Below are 16,079 nucleotides of genomic sequence, written 5' to 3'. Positions count from 1 at the left end.
TAAAACTATTGTAGGAATAAATATATATTATTTTCGTTATTTTTTAGATTTTTTATATTTTTTTAATATTTCGAGTGTTCATTGTACATGTGTAGTTTGATTTTGTGTATCTATATTATTAAGAGTTAAAAATAATAAATTAGCTGCGCAAAAAAGCGTTTTTAAAAAGTTGTGAGTAGGTAATAACTATTCAAATGTCGTGATAGAGTTTGCTTTTGTGTATATGTGTAAATGAATAATTTTTGTAATATTTACTATTAGTGTTGTGTATGTGTACGTGTTAGATTTTTTTAAGCATACAATACGATAACAGGCAAATAAATCGATTTTTCTAAAATTTTATGCGGCTAAGGAGTAAGATACGCAGGATTGCTTGTAAATGATTAAGACATTAAAAGAATCCTAATCGATACAATTTTTAAAATCTAATATTTAGTGAGTATTATTTCCTGTCCCCGAAATTACAAACTTTTGGACGGATTTTTGATGGTTTTTATAACAACTGAAATTAATAATCGAAAATAAATCAAAAAGAAAATAAAAAAAAGTATTAACAATCCTGCGAAAGTGTTATTCACCAGTAGGTGTTGTTGTGTAGTAGTTTAAGTGTAGTAGTAGTGTTTGTTAAGTGTGTGCGTTTCTTCATCCGTTTACCACACATCATCCTTCGACGCTCTCTCTCTCTCTTTCTCTCCCACTCAACACAGGCAACGAATCTAATGAGATTAAAATAAACAAAAATTAAATACAACAATTTCCATATTAAACAAAAAAAAAAAAGAAAAGAGAGCCAACAGCAAACAACGCACAACCGTCCTCATTCATCTCCCTCGTTGTAGTCGGTGCGATTTTCATTTTGCTTTCTCGTTTTTACATGAGTTTTTGTTTGGCGCAATCGGGACAGATGATGTCGTCACCGTCGGTGATGAAACCCCGTCCGACCAAGCTGGTGCGACACGAGGCGCAGAAGAAGCAATCGTTGTGCCAATGTCGGTCCTCGAAGGAGATGAATTTAGTACCACCGATACCGGTGATGGGCTTGCTGCAGGCGGTGCACCGTTTGGCGAAGAGTTCGCCGAAACAGTCGGCACAATAGGGCTTGTCGTCGCGACTGGTGAATCGGGCACCTGCTAGACTCGTATTGCAGTTGGTGCATGTGAAACATTCCCTATGCCATGGTTCGTTCTTGTATGTCACACCACCGCTGGTAATTACCTGAAACGATACAAACGATTAATACAATATGAAGGCATTAAGGGCCCCAGTATCATAATGGACATGAAATGTATTTTTTTAGAAACTTCACCAAACAAAGTAATACAAAAGCTACAAAAAGGGAAGTTTCACTGATTGTAATCGTTTCAACAAATTTGTTTCATAGTACATATTACTTAAGTGTAAGACTTAAAACTTTTAAGTTTTGGGTGCTAGCTACTAATGCTGGTGGGAGGGCAGTTCCACCGGACTACACTGGAAGGTAAGGCGGAAGACCTTCTTTAGCTTCCTTTTAGGAATAGCGGAAATGGTGGGTGGTGGTTGGTGTTAGAAAAATGAGACGGACGAAATGAAGACAGAAGGGAGTGAAAGATTATCTGTGAAGTATTACTACCCCAGCATTTGCCTAAGTGATCCAAGGAAACCACAGAAGAACTTAGACCAAGGCGGACGGATACTATTTATATAATATCAACCCTCCCTCTACTTTTACATAGAATTGTAAAAATACAGTAGTACCAAGTAGTTTTAGTAACTAGCGGCATGGCTTAGACGTTTAAGGTATTACTAAGCATTTGAAAGGACACGATTCGATTCTATGTCCATCTTTCCTTTTCTCCCCTTTTATGTGATTTCCTTAGATCATTTAGGTAAATGCTGGAGCAATAATAATTTTCCATAGATTTCACTTCTTTTCTGTATTCATCTCTGCTGACACATCTTTCTCACTCCAACCACCACCCTTCTATCCCCATGATTGCCAAAAAACGGACAGACACACGCACCCTATAAGGGTTCCCTTTTTCATTCGGAAGTACGGAATCCTAACCCGATAACTAACTTAACATTGTAGTTGAAAAAAAATCTTTTTCCATACATTCAAGCTGCAAATAAAAATTTGTATGCACAACATTATCTTGTTGAATGATTTATCACATTATGTCCACACCATGGACTTCTTATTAATTTTTCTGTAATCTATAAGTAGAGAACTATTTTCTGTATTTTTTTAAAAATTTTAGGTTCAGTAGTTTCGGAGATAAGGGGAGGGGAAAGGTTAATTTTTTTTAAACAACTTTAAAACTATTTATTTTAAAACTATAAAAAAGATATATTTAAGACCCTTACCACAGGCCCTTTTATCCAACATGGTACGGCGAAACACCCAAAACTTTTTACACTTTATTAAAAGTTAAACGTATGCAAATTTATCAAGACAATTAAAATCAGTGAACCTTTTCTTTTTGTTTTTTTTTTGGTATTGGTTTATCATGCAATTTCAGAAAAGTTGCACTAAAAATAATTTAAGGTATATGTCCCATAGTATTTAAAAAAGTTTTTAATTTAATCTCTACTTCTCTACGACTTGCGATGGTTGCTAATAATATAACAAACTAATTGTGAAAGTAATTAAGAATAACATTGTTAGGAAATAAAACCATTTATGATATTAGAATAGCGTTTTCCTATTACTTCCACACAACATACAGGAGAAATCTTACGATCATAAAATGTATGTTCTGCTTTAAGCATCACGATTTCTCTTTTCTTATCTAAATAAGCTAGAACTGAAAACCATGATTTTACTTACAATACGTATAAACGATAAGTACACTGAAAATATTTTACCATGTTCAGTTGTACTCGTGTGCATATAAATTTTCATTAATTTTCGTTGGGTGGCAATAAAATCAACATTAATGGTACATTAGTTGACGAAATTAATAAAGTAAAAATAATAATACAGAAAAGGACTAACCTTGTTGCACTTTACACAACGAGTCGCGTACTTTTCTTCGTAACACTTTGCGCAGTAGATTTCCTGTTCACGGGGGATGAAACTTTGAGTACCGATGGGAGTTTTGCAAACAACACAACAGAAACATTTCTCGTGCCATTGTCTGGTCTTGTATTCCATCTTCTTCGTTCCTGTAAATAAAAAATTATTTTAAACTACAAATAAAACAAGTAACATTTTTACAATATCGATAGTTTCCATTCCTTCAAAATTTCTTTTGAATGAATTTGTAGTCAAGTTTTTGTACAGAAAAACAAATTTGATTTCAATATGGGGTGTCGAGTGGGTTCCTAAACACTTTCTAATCTTGCATTTCATATTTTTTCATATACAACCAAAAATATTCTCCTTTCCGTCCGACTTCAAGCCTTCAAGATAGGAAAATAAACTGATATCTGTCACGTTATAATTTCAATAAAAAAAAAAAAAAACAATAGGTAATGGGTAAGGGAGATTAAAACTTAATGGAAAAAAAATAAGTTAAGGGGAGTAGGTATAGTACATCACCATCTGGAGTGGAATTAACTGAATAACACAAAAAAACTGAATTTTGAACTTTTAGTGATTGATAGCCTTTTCAATATTTATATATTTTAATTAATTTATTGATGGAGGTCAACTACCTGCTGAAGAATAAATTTTATATTAAATTTTTATTTTTCGGTTTCTTCAGTCACATCTTTAACAAATTAAAAATCAATAAATTAACAAGTGTACTCGATATTCGAGCGAATAATTAATTAAACGTTACAGTTCCTACACTTAAATCCGACTATGAACTGGGAAAAAAATTATTTATTTAAGTTCTTTAACTGTATTAGTTTCTTTTACGTATAAAGTAGCAAATGGTAGATACCATTACAAATTGACATTGTGTGCCACTTGTATTGATGTGATTATGTCACTGTTTATAATTATACGTGCACACACACATACTATTCTGTTGCAAAAAGAATGAATTATGCGTCGTCATTCTAAAAATGAGCCAAAAAACCGCTATATTATTACATTATAGTGGAATCGTTGTATTAATTAATTATCTAAAATTATTGACTTCTTGTAAATAAGAGTTAATAAAAAAAATAATAACAAGTTAATAAATAAAACTTCGGAAATACCGGATTTTACTTTAGATAATTTTGAGATTTAATTTTTCATTAATCATACATATTCTGTTTTTTGTTCCAAACGGGCAAGTTTCCGTTACCGTTTTCAATTCATTTTAATGATAGATGACGTTATTGCTATTAACCTTGGCATTCATAAAAGCAAATTTTTGTATCTACTGGAAATAATTATAATGTACTACCATGTAAAACTAATTTTTTTCTATCCCTCGGGAACAGTATATTTTTTCTGGATAAAAGGTACCCTGTGTCCTTTTTTGTACCCCTGACAATCATGTGTGTACAAAATTTCATAATGATTAGTCGAGTAGTTAAGTTGTAATGAAGTAGCAAACAAACTCACATTTGCATAATAAACTATAGTGTATTGATGCAATTAATTTGAAATCTCTAGCATTTGCACAGTAATTGCATTTGCACAGTAATTGCATTTGCATCTCAAAAGTTTAAGGTTTCTCTTACGTTATGCAAGAATTTGTTTGTTTCCAAAAAGTTCACCCTTACGTAAATGAATGGCGAGAACGACAAATCGCAATTTGTAAACAATATGCTGTAATTTTGGCCTAAAATTTTAGCATGAGATGCCACGTTAATATTTTTGTAATTTCTAATTGTTAAAAGAGTGAAAATATTGACAAAGAATATTTTCAAAACCTTCTTTACGGGATAACAATCGTCCTGAATTTCCTGAATATTATATTACAAAATTTAAAGTAATTGTAAGTAGAAATTTTCCAGTGCATAATTTATAATTTTTGTGTTTTCCATTTTAATTTAATTATATTATCAATGTTAAATTTTTCGAATTTTATTATCTACAAAACCTCCTTTTTCCCAATGCAACCGATATTGGTATTTATTGACGCATCCTTTCAGTTAGCAAATAATATGTTTTATTTAGGCGTAGACCTTCTATATCCTAAAAAAGGATTTTGTATAACTATACAAAACAAAAAATCGTTCGAACCGAGTAAAAGTGAGGTCATCAGAACATTATTGTTCAACGTAGCGCATTTATTTTAGCGGCACTTATTTTCAATGTTAAAATACGATCGGAAATGCCGCGAAACATATACATAGAATATGATAAGGTCTTCGTTTCCAATCACATTTATTGTAAGGACAAACAGAGAGACATAAACAACTTATTCCTTTTTGGGTAATTTTTCGGTTACAAAGAGGCATTAAGCAGTAATTTAGCAAACATGTCTGAAATGTTACCTTTATTAATCATTTACAAAATGAACGAACGATTAATTTAAGCAGTAAGAAAAAATACAATTGTTATAACCAAAAAAAAACAATTAATAAAAGTAACCTAAACTACTCCTGGCTACTCCCTTTTCAATATTAGCTGACACAAACCAATAGAAAGCCAGCCAGACAGACACACAGAGAGCTTTAGGACTTTGTTTTTAAGAACGGAAGCTTTAAAGCACTGTAGGTAACTCTCAAGTCCATTCTAGAATTTGTAGTTGAAACTTGGTAACGAATTGCTTTATAAAAATGCTTTGTTCAAAGTACTAACTCCTGACTAACTAATGGTAATTCGAAGTTCGGATTTTAAAATGTAAATGGGGCTTTAAGGATTAAATAGTTTTAACTAACAGTTTAGGGCTTAGGACCTGAAGTTCTTTTGGTGGACTCTGATACAAATAGCCATACGTATCCAGTTATGATACAAACAAACATAAAAATAGTTAAGCTTAATAATAAGAATTAAGAAACCCCCGACTCATGAATGAACCTAACCTAACCCAACCTTATTCGTTTAGGAGCTACGATGTTACAGACAAGTACACAGATACACACGTTAAATTTACAACACCCCTATTTTGTGACTGGGGTACAGATGTATTGATTTATCTGTTATCTTAAACCATTACCTCTTTTTTACAATTTATATAACACAAGCTCAGTGCCATAAAACAAACAGTATCTATATGCACACCTAATTAGAAATAGTCAATATGTACGTGAGCGTAATTATAATACCTAATTAATTATTTGACAAATGGCTAGGAGTAAGATCCCACATATTCGTTAACATTTATTTTTGTTTTCGGTGGGCTGTTACTTTCACTTACGTAACGTGCACGATTACTTTTTATGCACTACAGGGTACGGACTACGGTAATTGCAATATAAATTGTACACAGTGTACTGTAATAAGCAAAATGTTCGCTCACATAATGTGGAACGCGCAAGTGGGATTCGAATCTCCGTTTCTGGGTCAATGTTAAAATAAGATTAAAAAAAAAAAAAACAGTTGTCAGATGTATCGGTAGCAGAAAGCCTTTTTAAGAAATAAATAAAAAAAAAAGGCAATACCCCCTGAAGCTTACCTATATTGACTTGGCAAATATATATATGCAAAGGTATTTATTATATGCACTTTATTTACAGTAACATCTGCAACGAACAGTAATCACATATTGTGTTATAAACAACACCATAAAAATATATTGGCTTCTTTTAATATATTATATTTTAATTTTTGAAATTTTTGAAACTTGAAAGGAATTTTGCTTGGATTATCAAATGTGAGGAAATCTAAAACTTGTGAATCTTTGAAATTCTTTCGAATTCTTTTAAATGCTAGTAACAGAAACTCTAAGTTTAAAGTTTTATGTTAAAAATTCACCTTGTTACCACAGGGCAAACGCAAGTTTCTTGCATTTTTGAATAGCCCTAAACATGTAGATTTTACATAATGATTAAAACCTTTTGATATGATTTTTTATTTTCTTATCAAAATAACCATATACATATATAAATCGCGATAGTTTATTATACCACAGGCAACAGATCCGTTTAGAGCTTTAGTCCGTTGTGTTTTAAAATGTGTCTCTGGTCCTTTCAGGGCTTGAAGTAATGTGATAGAAAACAAGTAATTTGTAGTTCAAAGGGTTTGAAGTGTGTAGGTATTTGAATTACTTTCGAACTAGTTGACCATTCAAAGTCCTTAGATTTTAACAAGTAATTAGGGCTTCAAGGGTTAACGGCTTTTAGGTAAGGACTCTGGGTTTAGGGTTCGGAGATCTTTTGGTGAGAGTACGTTCCCAACCTATGATTATGATATCCAGATAATATAATATAAACTAGGCAAGTAAGCGAAATAAGTATCTTTATTTTATTTTTTTTTTCAATTTATCGTTGGATATACTTTCCTTGTTATCAAATAGCTCCGTTATTATTTTTTTAATATTTCACGTATGCGATAAATAAAATAATCTGCTTTTATGAAAACACAATTACTTTAGTAAAATAAGCATAAAATATCTAATAAGTTTCAAAATTATGCTAAAACAGTTATCTGGGATATTATTTAATTTATCTTTGGCTTGTAATTTTTCTTTTATCTTGCAACTAATACCATCGCAATTGAGTTTTGAAAAGTCTTCATATTTAATGAGACATTTTTTTCACGATATATTTTATATAAATATTACGATTAAGGAACAAAAATAGTTACTGATGTAAGCAAATATCTACATGGATTGTGAATATACATACACGTTTTATAAAGTACTATAAGATTTATTTATCTACGTATTTCGCACATGGAGATGCGATAATTTGGTTAATAATGATCAGTAATTATTATTTTAAATTATGACAGGGATTAATAAGCGCTTGAATGTGGAAGTCTGTGATAATTTCTTAGGAAAAATTGGTTCTGATTTCAACAATTCCTAAAAAATTGGCTTTGATTTTCACATTGAATTGATATAAAAAAGAAAGATATGGAATTTATAAGCATTGTTTAAAACAATTAATTTTTTAGACATTCAATTTAAACATTATTTTCATTGTAAATAATTCTTAAAGACCCGGTTATAATATATTAGGTATATGGTAAATAGTTTCTGTTTAATTCAAATTCAGTTTTCTTCAGCAGTCGTTAATTCACAAAATATCACTCTACCCAACTATTAAAATTCACGTATCTACCTTCTGTAGAATTTCATATTTTTATAACAAAATCAAGTTTTAAAATAAACCTTCAAATTTGAAAAGATTACTACCTAGTGGCAACTTTTTAGGATCCCCTAATAGACAATCATCCCCTAAATTACAGTTGAAGGGCTTATTTTCACCCGGCAATTCCATGGATAATATTGCAACATCCTCGTTGGTATCCTTTGCTTTTTTAATTCTGTCAGCTCCAACGGTTTTCGTTTTCAAATTTAGTTTCGAATGAAACTGATCGTTGAAAACGTCGGTCATGTTTAACAACAGTAATGAACGTCAAAAAAACATTAAAACAAAAACAACACAGAACACACAGCAAATGAAACACTCGCGATTCTGCGGTTGTATCTCGGACAAAACTTTACGTTTGTTCGTAGATCGGGTATTACCCGCAGAACTAATTGTAATAAGCTACGTTTTCGCGCTTTCAAACAGCGCGGTTGAATGATGAGGTGAGCGTTGCTGTTTCGCGTGCGGCACCAAGTTGTCAACAAACAACAAACTGCCGAAGTTGTTACAGCGTCATCGTCATCATCATCACACCACACGTTCGCAGTTTTGTTGGAATAGAAGTGGGTCTTTATTGAAAAAGAAAAAACGCCGATGAAAGCTGCAACTTCAGACGTTGGACAGAAAATGTAATAACATCTTACATTTCCAAAGATATTTTCCTCTGAAGTTACCACGAAGCTATACATTCACTGCTAATACACGTCTTTTTCGCGGATTTTTGATATCAATCATATGATACGACTTAAAGCATTTCCATTTGATTTTCCACTTTATCCTGTCATAGCCTATACTAAACTAGAATACTGGAAAACTTCGCAGGTGTTGTAAAGGAAAACTTTTCCGCAAAAATTGGACAGTAAGCATCAGAAGTACTTATGTAATTGTGGAAAAAGCTCAGCATCCAGTCTGACCTTATTAAGCCTGTCCTTACACTTACATTATAGAAAATATGAAATATCATGGATTGAATTGGTTTATAAAAAAAATATCTTTTAAGCCGGTAAATTATTGACATGTACTATTCCCAGTAATCGATTTTTCAGTTTTCAATGTCACAATTTCCGTGACTTTTGATTTCACTATGCGCCCTGTCACGCTCAGCCGTACCCACAGCGCCAAGTACAGGGTAAAACAAAATCGAAGACAAATCATAGGCATTTGCAAGGTCTCCCACGTATTTCGTGCAGCCGTAAGCTCAGTAAAACGCGACATTTGTCGCGGTTGTTTTATGCATCATCTTCTGCATTGCAGCCATTGCAGACAGCGCACGGATTAGTTTACAACGCCTGGGGATTCGAGGTGACTGAACAAGTGAACACGATAAAAACTAAGTAGGTATCAAACGTTTAGAAAGTTATAACAAACGATATCTACGAATAAGGTAATCTATTGTAACTTAACGTCGAAGAATCAACTAAACTCTAATGGTATTTTCACATTAGACGACAGATATTGTACCGATTAAAATTTAAAAGCCGTATAACGAAAACGTTAAAAGTTTACTGAACTTCGACAAGAAATGGACTAACGATGAGCTGAACGAAAAGCCCATTATTAATTTCTTCACCTACCTGTTTACTACAACATCCGCCATACTGATCTGATTTATCTATAAGTGATATGACATATTGTAACGCTTAAATAAAATTAGTAACATTTAGTTTATTTATATATTGCATACTATTATTATGAATATTTAGGTTAAAATAAAACCGATAAATGACAAGCGCAAGCGTCGTCTTTGTAAGTGTCCGTAAATAAAAATCTAATTAAATTATTATGCATTAGATCATTTCCCCTGATGAGTGACTTTTTAGTGTCCTTTGACTGGTTGTGGGCAATATTTACGCTTAGTTTATACGATTAGTGTGAATAAACATTACGTAAGTGTCTTAATTCGCTAACAAACTATATAAGAGATGACCAATTCGATTCGCTATTTTAGAGGCAACAGTAATTCCAAATTGGCGGAAATTTATTAGGTTGCGTGTCTATTAAATTTCCAAAAATTTCCTGAAGCGTCTTCATATATCCAAACTTGTATACATTTCATCACAGGAGTATTGTACGAGGGTGGATTGATAAGTTTCCGGCCTAACCAAGAGATGACGCCACTAGGCCTACCTTGAGGTGACATTCTATAGTACCATCCTTGGATAGCTTGTAGCNGTGTTAAAAAGTTGCAAATAAAATGGATATTTGAATATTATCTATATTTTTTTTGTAGACTTTTAAATTTTTTTAATGCATTTAGTGAAACTTCCGTTTTATTTATTAACTTTTTTTTCCTTAACAAAGACATGAAATGCCTTTTAAGGATAACTGGAAGGAAAGTTATAAATAAATTGCCTCTATTAGGAGGTTGTAAGTGAGAGAAATTGCCCAACACATACTCGCACTTGGATCTGTTCAAAATCCGCTTAAATTAATGGTTACCTTCTATCATTTTGAAAGGTTCAAGTTAAGCGCCTTGAAATTAATATCGGAACTTACTTTTCGGAACGAGTAAATTTATAACAGAACTGCTACAACCTTATAGAGTATCAAGGACTTTCCAGGAGTTTAATGGTATAAGTAAAAGGTACCTACTTAATTTATTTCAAAAATAAAGTTTAATACTGCTTTAATAATGTTGGATAAAATCATATTCAAATCAACATTAAAACTTCGTAAGTCCGAAAACTATCTAGATTTTCTACTTCTCATATCTATCCTAAGTCAAACTTTTCGAAAAACGCATTTCCCGAAAAATAAAACATCCCTAAAAATTTGCTCTAGATCATTTTTTACCTCTCATCACTCTTGTTTTTGTAATATATCTCTTTATCTATATCTCCTTTTCCTGTTTTTTATCTTTTCCAACACCTCAAACGCTCCTAACTTTTTCTTATTTTTTTAAGAAATTCAACAATAAAAAGAAACCTGTTACATACTTAGACCTTTTCAGATTTTCTCCAGGACAAAATAGCCTATTTCAAACTGAAAATCGTCATCTTTCCCGAAGTTAGAAAATGAATTAAGCACTTAAAGGATCGGGCCTATAAAGCGATAAAAAAGTTTTAAAAGTATTAATTTATTATCAGAACAACATAAAAATGGAACTTGACTGTAAGTTTAAATTCATAACAGGTGACCTATGTTAACACCACGACAAAACCTTGACCGACAAGCAGAAAAAACACGGACTCGCAAAAAACCGGCCGGTTGTGAACTTGAGGCCGCGAGATGCTGTCATTTCTTAAAATAAATAAGACAATATCTCGTCTTCGTCCGCTTCATACACAATAGGCTGTTTAGATAATGTATGCTTTTATTCACACCCACCGTTCTGAACACTACTCAAGTCACTCACCACCCACCGGAGCTTTAACGCGGAAGTCATCGACAGAAACACCTGGAGAAATATGTAGGTACATCTTCATTTCATTAAAAATATAATTTATGTTACGAATAAACTGACACGTCGTTTGAAATTAAAACCTATCAGTTTTCATTGACCACTACAATAACAGTATCGTTTGTTGTTTGAGATATTGCAAAAAAAAAAAAAAAACTATCCAATTACAATTCAAAATGTTAAGAAACAGTGTCTCAGAATGTATGTTTATTTCTTCCCCTGGTACGTTTGGATGGAGTGGATGTGCGTGTCCAACCAGTCTTAGGACTGACAACCTTATGATGATGATGAATAAGAAGGGGTAAATTATCAGCCCCCAAAAGGGCATGCGGAATAAAATCGGAGAACAACTCTATCTATCGCTAGTTTCCGGTCTGTTATATCGGGTTGGATATTCAGGGTGGGCTAGCATAAGGACCAGAACTCAGTATACCATATTAATCACATAATAGTGGGAAATAAAACTAAAAATGATATTGCAGCTGACCAATTTTTTTTTAAAACAAAATTTACTATTTACGTATAAAACCTGAAAAATGCAAGGACAGAATAATTGCAAAATCACCTACAGTATTAAGACACTTTAAAGTAAAAAGCATCACAACGTGCAAGAATGCGTATGCATCATGCAAGTGTATAAATTCCGTTCGTCAGTCTCTTTTTCATAACGTGATGTGATGACCAAAACTGGCGTTGTTGTTTTTATTTGTTATTAGTGTGCAAGGTGACCACCGATTGCCTTTTACGTATGACGCTTTCGAAAATATAGTCTACACTACGAATGACTGTTGCAAATTACAGTCGCATTTAATATACCGATCGTTAATTTAGTCTGACAGATACACGAAACTAACATAATATTTCATTAGACAAGTAAATGATTCAAGTTTTTTTCTATACTAGACTCTAAATGCACTCGGTCTATGTTAAACTCAGAATTTCATCTTTCCAGAAGTGAGAATGAATGTAGCAGTTAAGAGAATTGTCCTCTTAGGACAAAAAAATAGAGAAAATTTAATGAAACTAAATAAAAATGTATTTATAATTAAGGCCAGCGTACGATTCCGCCCCGAAAGTTTGGGTGTCATTAAAATTTTCAAGGTAAACTTTTCCATAATTTGAAAAATTAACATTTCTACTTTATTTTTTCGTAAGCATTTTCGTGCTTCACGGAAATTGGAAAACAATAATAAGTTTGCCAAAATTGAATACTGTCACACCCCAATTTTCATTAGAGGGGAAGCATCAAAGTGTTTAATCATTTCAAACTATTCTTACTGATCAAATTAAATTTGCAATTGCAATAATTTTTTTATAAACTCTCTAAACTATTAAATTTATTGTGCACTAATATTATCAATTTAATTAAATATTCGGGATTGTTGAATATCGATTCTCAATAATAATCAGAATCTGCATTTCATTTTACTTTCGTTATTAAAAGTGGCACGTGTCTTTTAAAGAATCTTCTGCAATCAATACCTAAGTTGTTCAAGGTATGCAGACCATAACTATTTTAGGAGTACTTAACACTTTTTTACGACCGATTACCTAATCTGCAATAAACATCAACATAAAGGACTCGTTTTCCCAAAAACGTCACAACCTCTTTTTCGGTTTCATATAAAGAAGGAAGAATCTTTTTATTCATCATTTTAAGTTGAATGAAAATTTTAAAAAGAGCAAAAATTATAAATTAAATATCAATTAAACAAAAGATTTCCTTCAGACTTATATAGAAAAAATACTACTCTACAGCTTAAGTCGAAATTCGATATTCATCTGCTTTTAACATAAATTCAAGGACCATGAATTAGGGCAAATTGTTCACCCAAATTTTCCGAAATTGAAAGTTCAAACAAACCAAATTGTATCGCTAATTTATAGTCAAATATGTGCAGGGCCGTCTTTAACCTGTTGGAGGCCCTGGGCACATAAGCCTACCGGACCCCCTACAGCTTTGACAGAGAATTATTTTGTTGTGAATGAATAGACAATTGTAATATGACTCGAAAAAGTAACTCTAATATCATTCTCATGTTGGTACTTAAAATTGTGTTTTTTGAAAAGGCACCCTTCTAGTTTTCAGATATGCAAAATCGTCAACCAGTTGTTCAAACTCTTTCTCTTTGAGCATATCCCATTCTATGGACTGATCAATCTTTCTGGAAGCATTGTTCGTCTTAACTTATTTTTTATTCTTTTCCGTTTAAAGAAGGAGCGTTCGCCACTACAGTTAGTTACCATCATGTTTAAAAAGATTCTCAATGCAATTTCTACATTTGGAAATGTGTCTCCAACTCGGTTTTTTATCAAAACTTCTGGAATACCATTAGTTTGCCAAATACAGACATTCTATTTCTAACTCTTTCTCGTTAACATCTTCATACCAGCAATTCTTTGCAACAGTGTCTCGGGATTTGGAGTTTTCAAGCGAAAACCAATGTCTACAATAACCAATGTCCTTGTACAAACTCAATCGCTGTTTTAGATGCACGCTTGGGATATCACTTATGGGAAGTAAGGTATTTCTACTTTAATATCTCTTCCCAACTCAGTTGGACTATCGGTGCAGAGTCATCAAAAAATGTCTGGCGCCAACTTCTAAGTCTTATTCTTTGAGACAAGTCCTTATAGTCAGATTCTGTATTTTGCTCTTTGGAGAGGGATTCGAAGTAATAAAATTTCAAAATATACAAATGTTTGAAGAATCACCTACATTTAGGTATGCTCGCGTTTATAGCATGCAAAAGCGATTATGCAAGTAAATATTCTAACAGCAATTATTGATTAATTGTCTTAAAATAATTATCGGCTTTTGGTTGGCGGATGGATCTGGCAGGAACTATATAGGGGGCCTCCGTTGATCGTGGGGCCCTGGGCACTTGCCCAGAGTGCCCAATGGAAAAGAAGGGCCTGAATATGTGCTGTAATGCCTAACAGTGTTAAAAAGTTGCAAATAAAATGGATATTTGAATATTATCTATATTTTTTTTGTAGACTTTTAAATTTTTTTAATGCATTTAGTGAAACTTCCGTTTTATTTATTAACTTTTTTTTCCTTAACAAAGACATGAAATGCCTTTTAAGGATAACTGGAAGGAAAGTTATAAATAAATTGCCTCTATTAGGAGGTTGTAAGTGAGAGAAATTGCCCAACACATACTCGCACTTGGATCTGTTCAAAATCCGCTTAAATTAATGGTTACCTTCTATCATTTTGAAAGGTTCAAGTTAAGCGCCTTGAAATTAATATCGGAACTTACTTTTCGGAACGAGTAAATTTATAACAGAACTGCTACAACCTTATAGAGTATCAAGGACTTTCCAGGAGTTTAATGGTATAAGTAAAAGGTACCTACTTAATTTATTTCAAAAATAAAGTTTAATACTGCTTTAATAATGTTGGATAAAATCATATTCAAATCAACATTAAAACTTCGTAAGTCCGAAAACTATCTAGATTTTCTACTTCTCATATCTATCCTAAGTCAAACTTTTCGAAAAACGCATTTCCCGAAAAATAAAACATCCCTAAAAATTTGCTCTAGATCATTTTTTACCTCTCATCACTCTTGTTTTTGTAATATATCTCTTTATCTATATCTCCTTTTCCTGTTTTTTATCTTTTCCAACACCTCAAACGCTCCTAACTTTTTCTTATTTTTTTAAGAAATTCAACAATAAAAAGAAACCTGTTACATACTTAGACCTTTTCAGATTTTCTCCAGGACAAAATAGCCTATTTCAAACTGAAAATCGTCATCTTTCCCGAAGTTAGAAAATGAATTAAGCACTTAAAGGATCGGGCCTATAAAGCGATAAAAAAGTTTTAAAAGTATTAATTTATTATCAGAACAACATAAAAATGGAACTTGACTGTAAGTTTAAATTCATAACAGGTGACCTATGTTAACACCACGACAAAACCTTGACCGACAAGCAGAAAAAACACGGACTCGCAAAAAACCGGCCGGTTGTGAACTTGAGGCCGCGAGATGCTGTCATTTCTTAAAATAAATAAGACAATATCTCGTCTTCGTCCGCTTCATACACAATAGGCTGTTTAGATAATGTATGCTTTTATTCACACCCACCGTTCTGAACACTACTCAAGTCACTCACCACCCACCGGAGCTTTAACGCGGAAGTCATCGACAGAAACACCTGGAGAAATATGTAGGTACATCGTACACATGTACTTACAAATATTATATATACAGGGTGTTTCTGGAATAAGTAGCAATCTTTTGTGGGTATTCACTAGATGAAATAGGGAATAAAGCAGCGTGGTTAAGGGACAAACAATTTGTAAGAAAACTAGACGAATTTGCAATCTGAAGCCAGCCCTGGACGTGAATTGGCAACGTATAGAGAAGAACAAACAGAATACCTCAAAACCCCAACGCTATAAACGTTTACTTCAGTCCCTGAAGAAGGTAACTTTGTTACCGAAAAGTGCTTCGGACAACTACAGTGTCTTGTTTTGGCGTTGGGGTTTTGAGCTATTCTGTTTGTTCTACAACAACCGCCAAAGTTTTTCCAATCTTCATAT

At 32.6% G+C, this 16,079-nt stretch overlaps 1 protein-coding gene across 1 annotated transcript in view; it reads right to left on the bottom strand.

Moving 5' to 3' along the window:
• Window positions 1-258: 258 nt before the first annotated feature.
• LOC108732956 (LIM and senescent cell antigen-like-containing domain protein 1) overlaps window positions 259-16,079 on the bottom strand; it is a 67,386-nt gene continuing 51,565 nt past the window's right edge. Inside the window, exons 6-8 of the mRNA XM_025979937.1 lie at window positions 8,169-8,388; window positions 2,975-3,144; window positions 259-1,215 (exon numbers count right to left, since the gene is read on the bottom strand). Coding sequence (XP_025835722.1) covers window positions 871-1,215; window positions 2,975-3,144; window positions 8,169-8,388 — 735 coding nt within the window. The 3' untranslated portion in view covers window positions 259-870. The remainder of the gene's footprint in view (window positions 1,216-2,974; window positions 3,145-8,168; window positions 8,389-16,079) is intronic.

Source organism: Agrilus planipennis, unplaced genomic scaffold (assembly GCF_000699045.2).
Source record: "Agrilus planipennis isolate EAB-ADULT unplaced genomic scaffold, Apla_2.0 scaffold22, whole genome shotgun sequence".
Taxonomy (NCBI): Eukaryota; Metazoa; Arthropoda; class Insecta; order Coleoptera; family Buprestidae; genus Agrilus; species Agrilus planipennis.
This window is presented reverse-complemented; position numbering and strand designations above follow the sequence as displayed.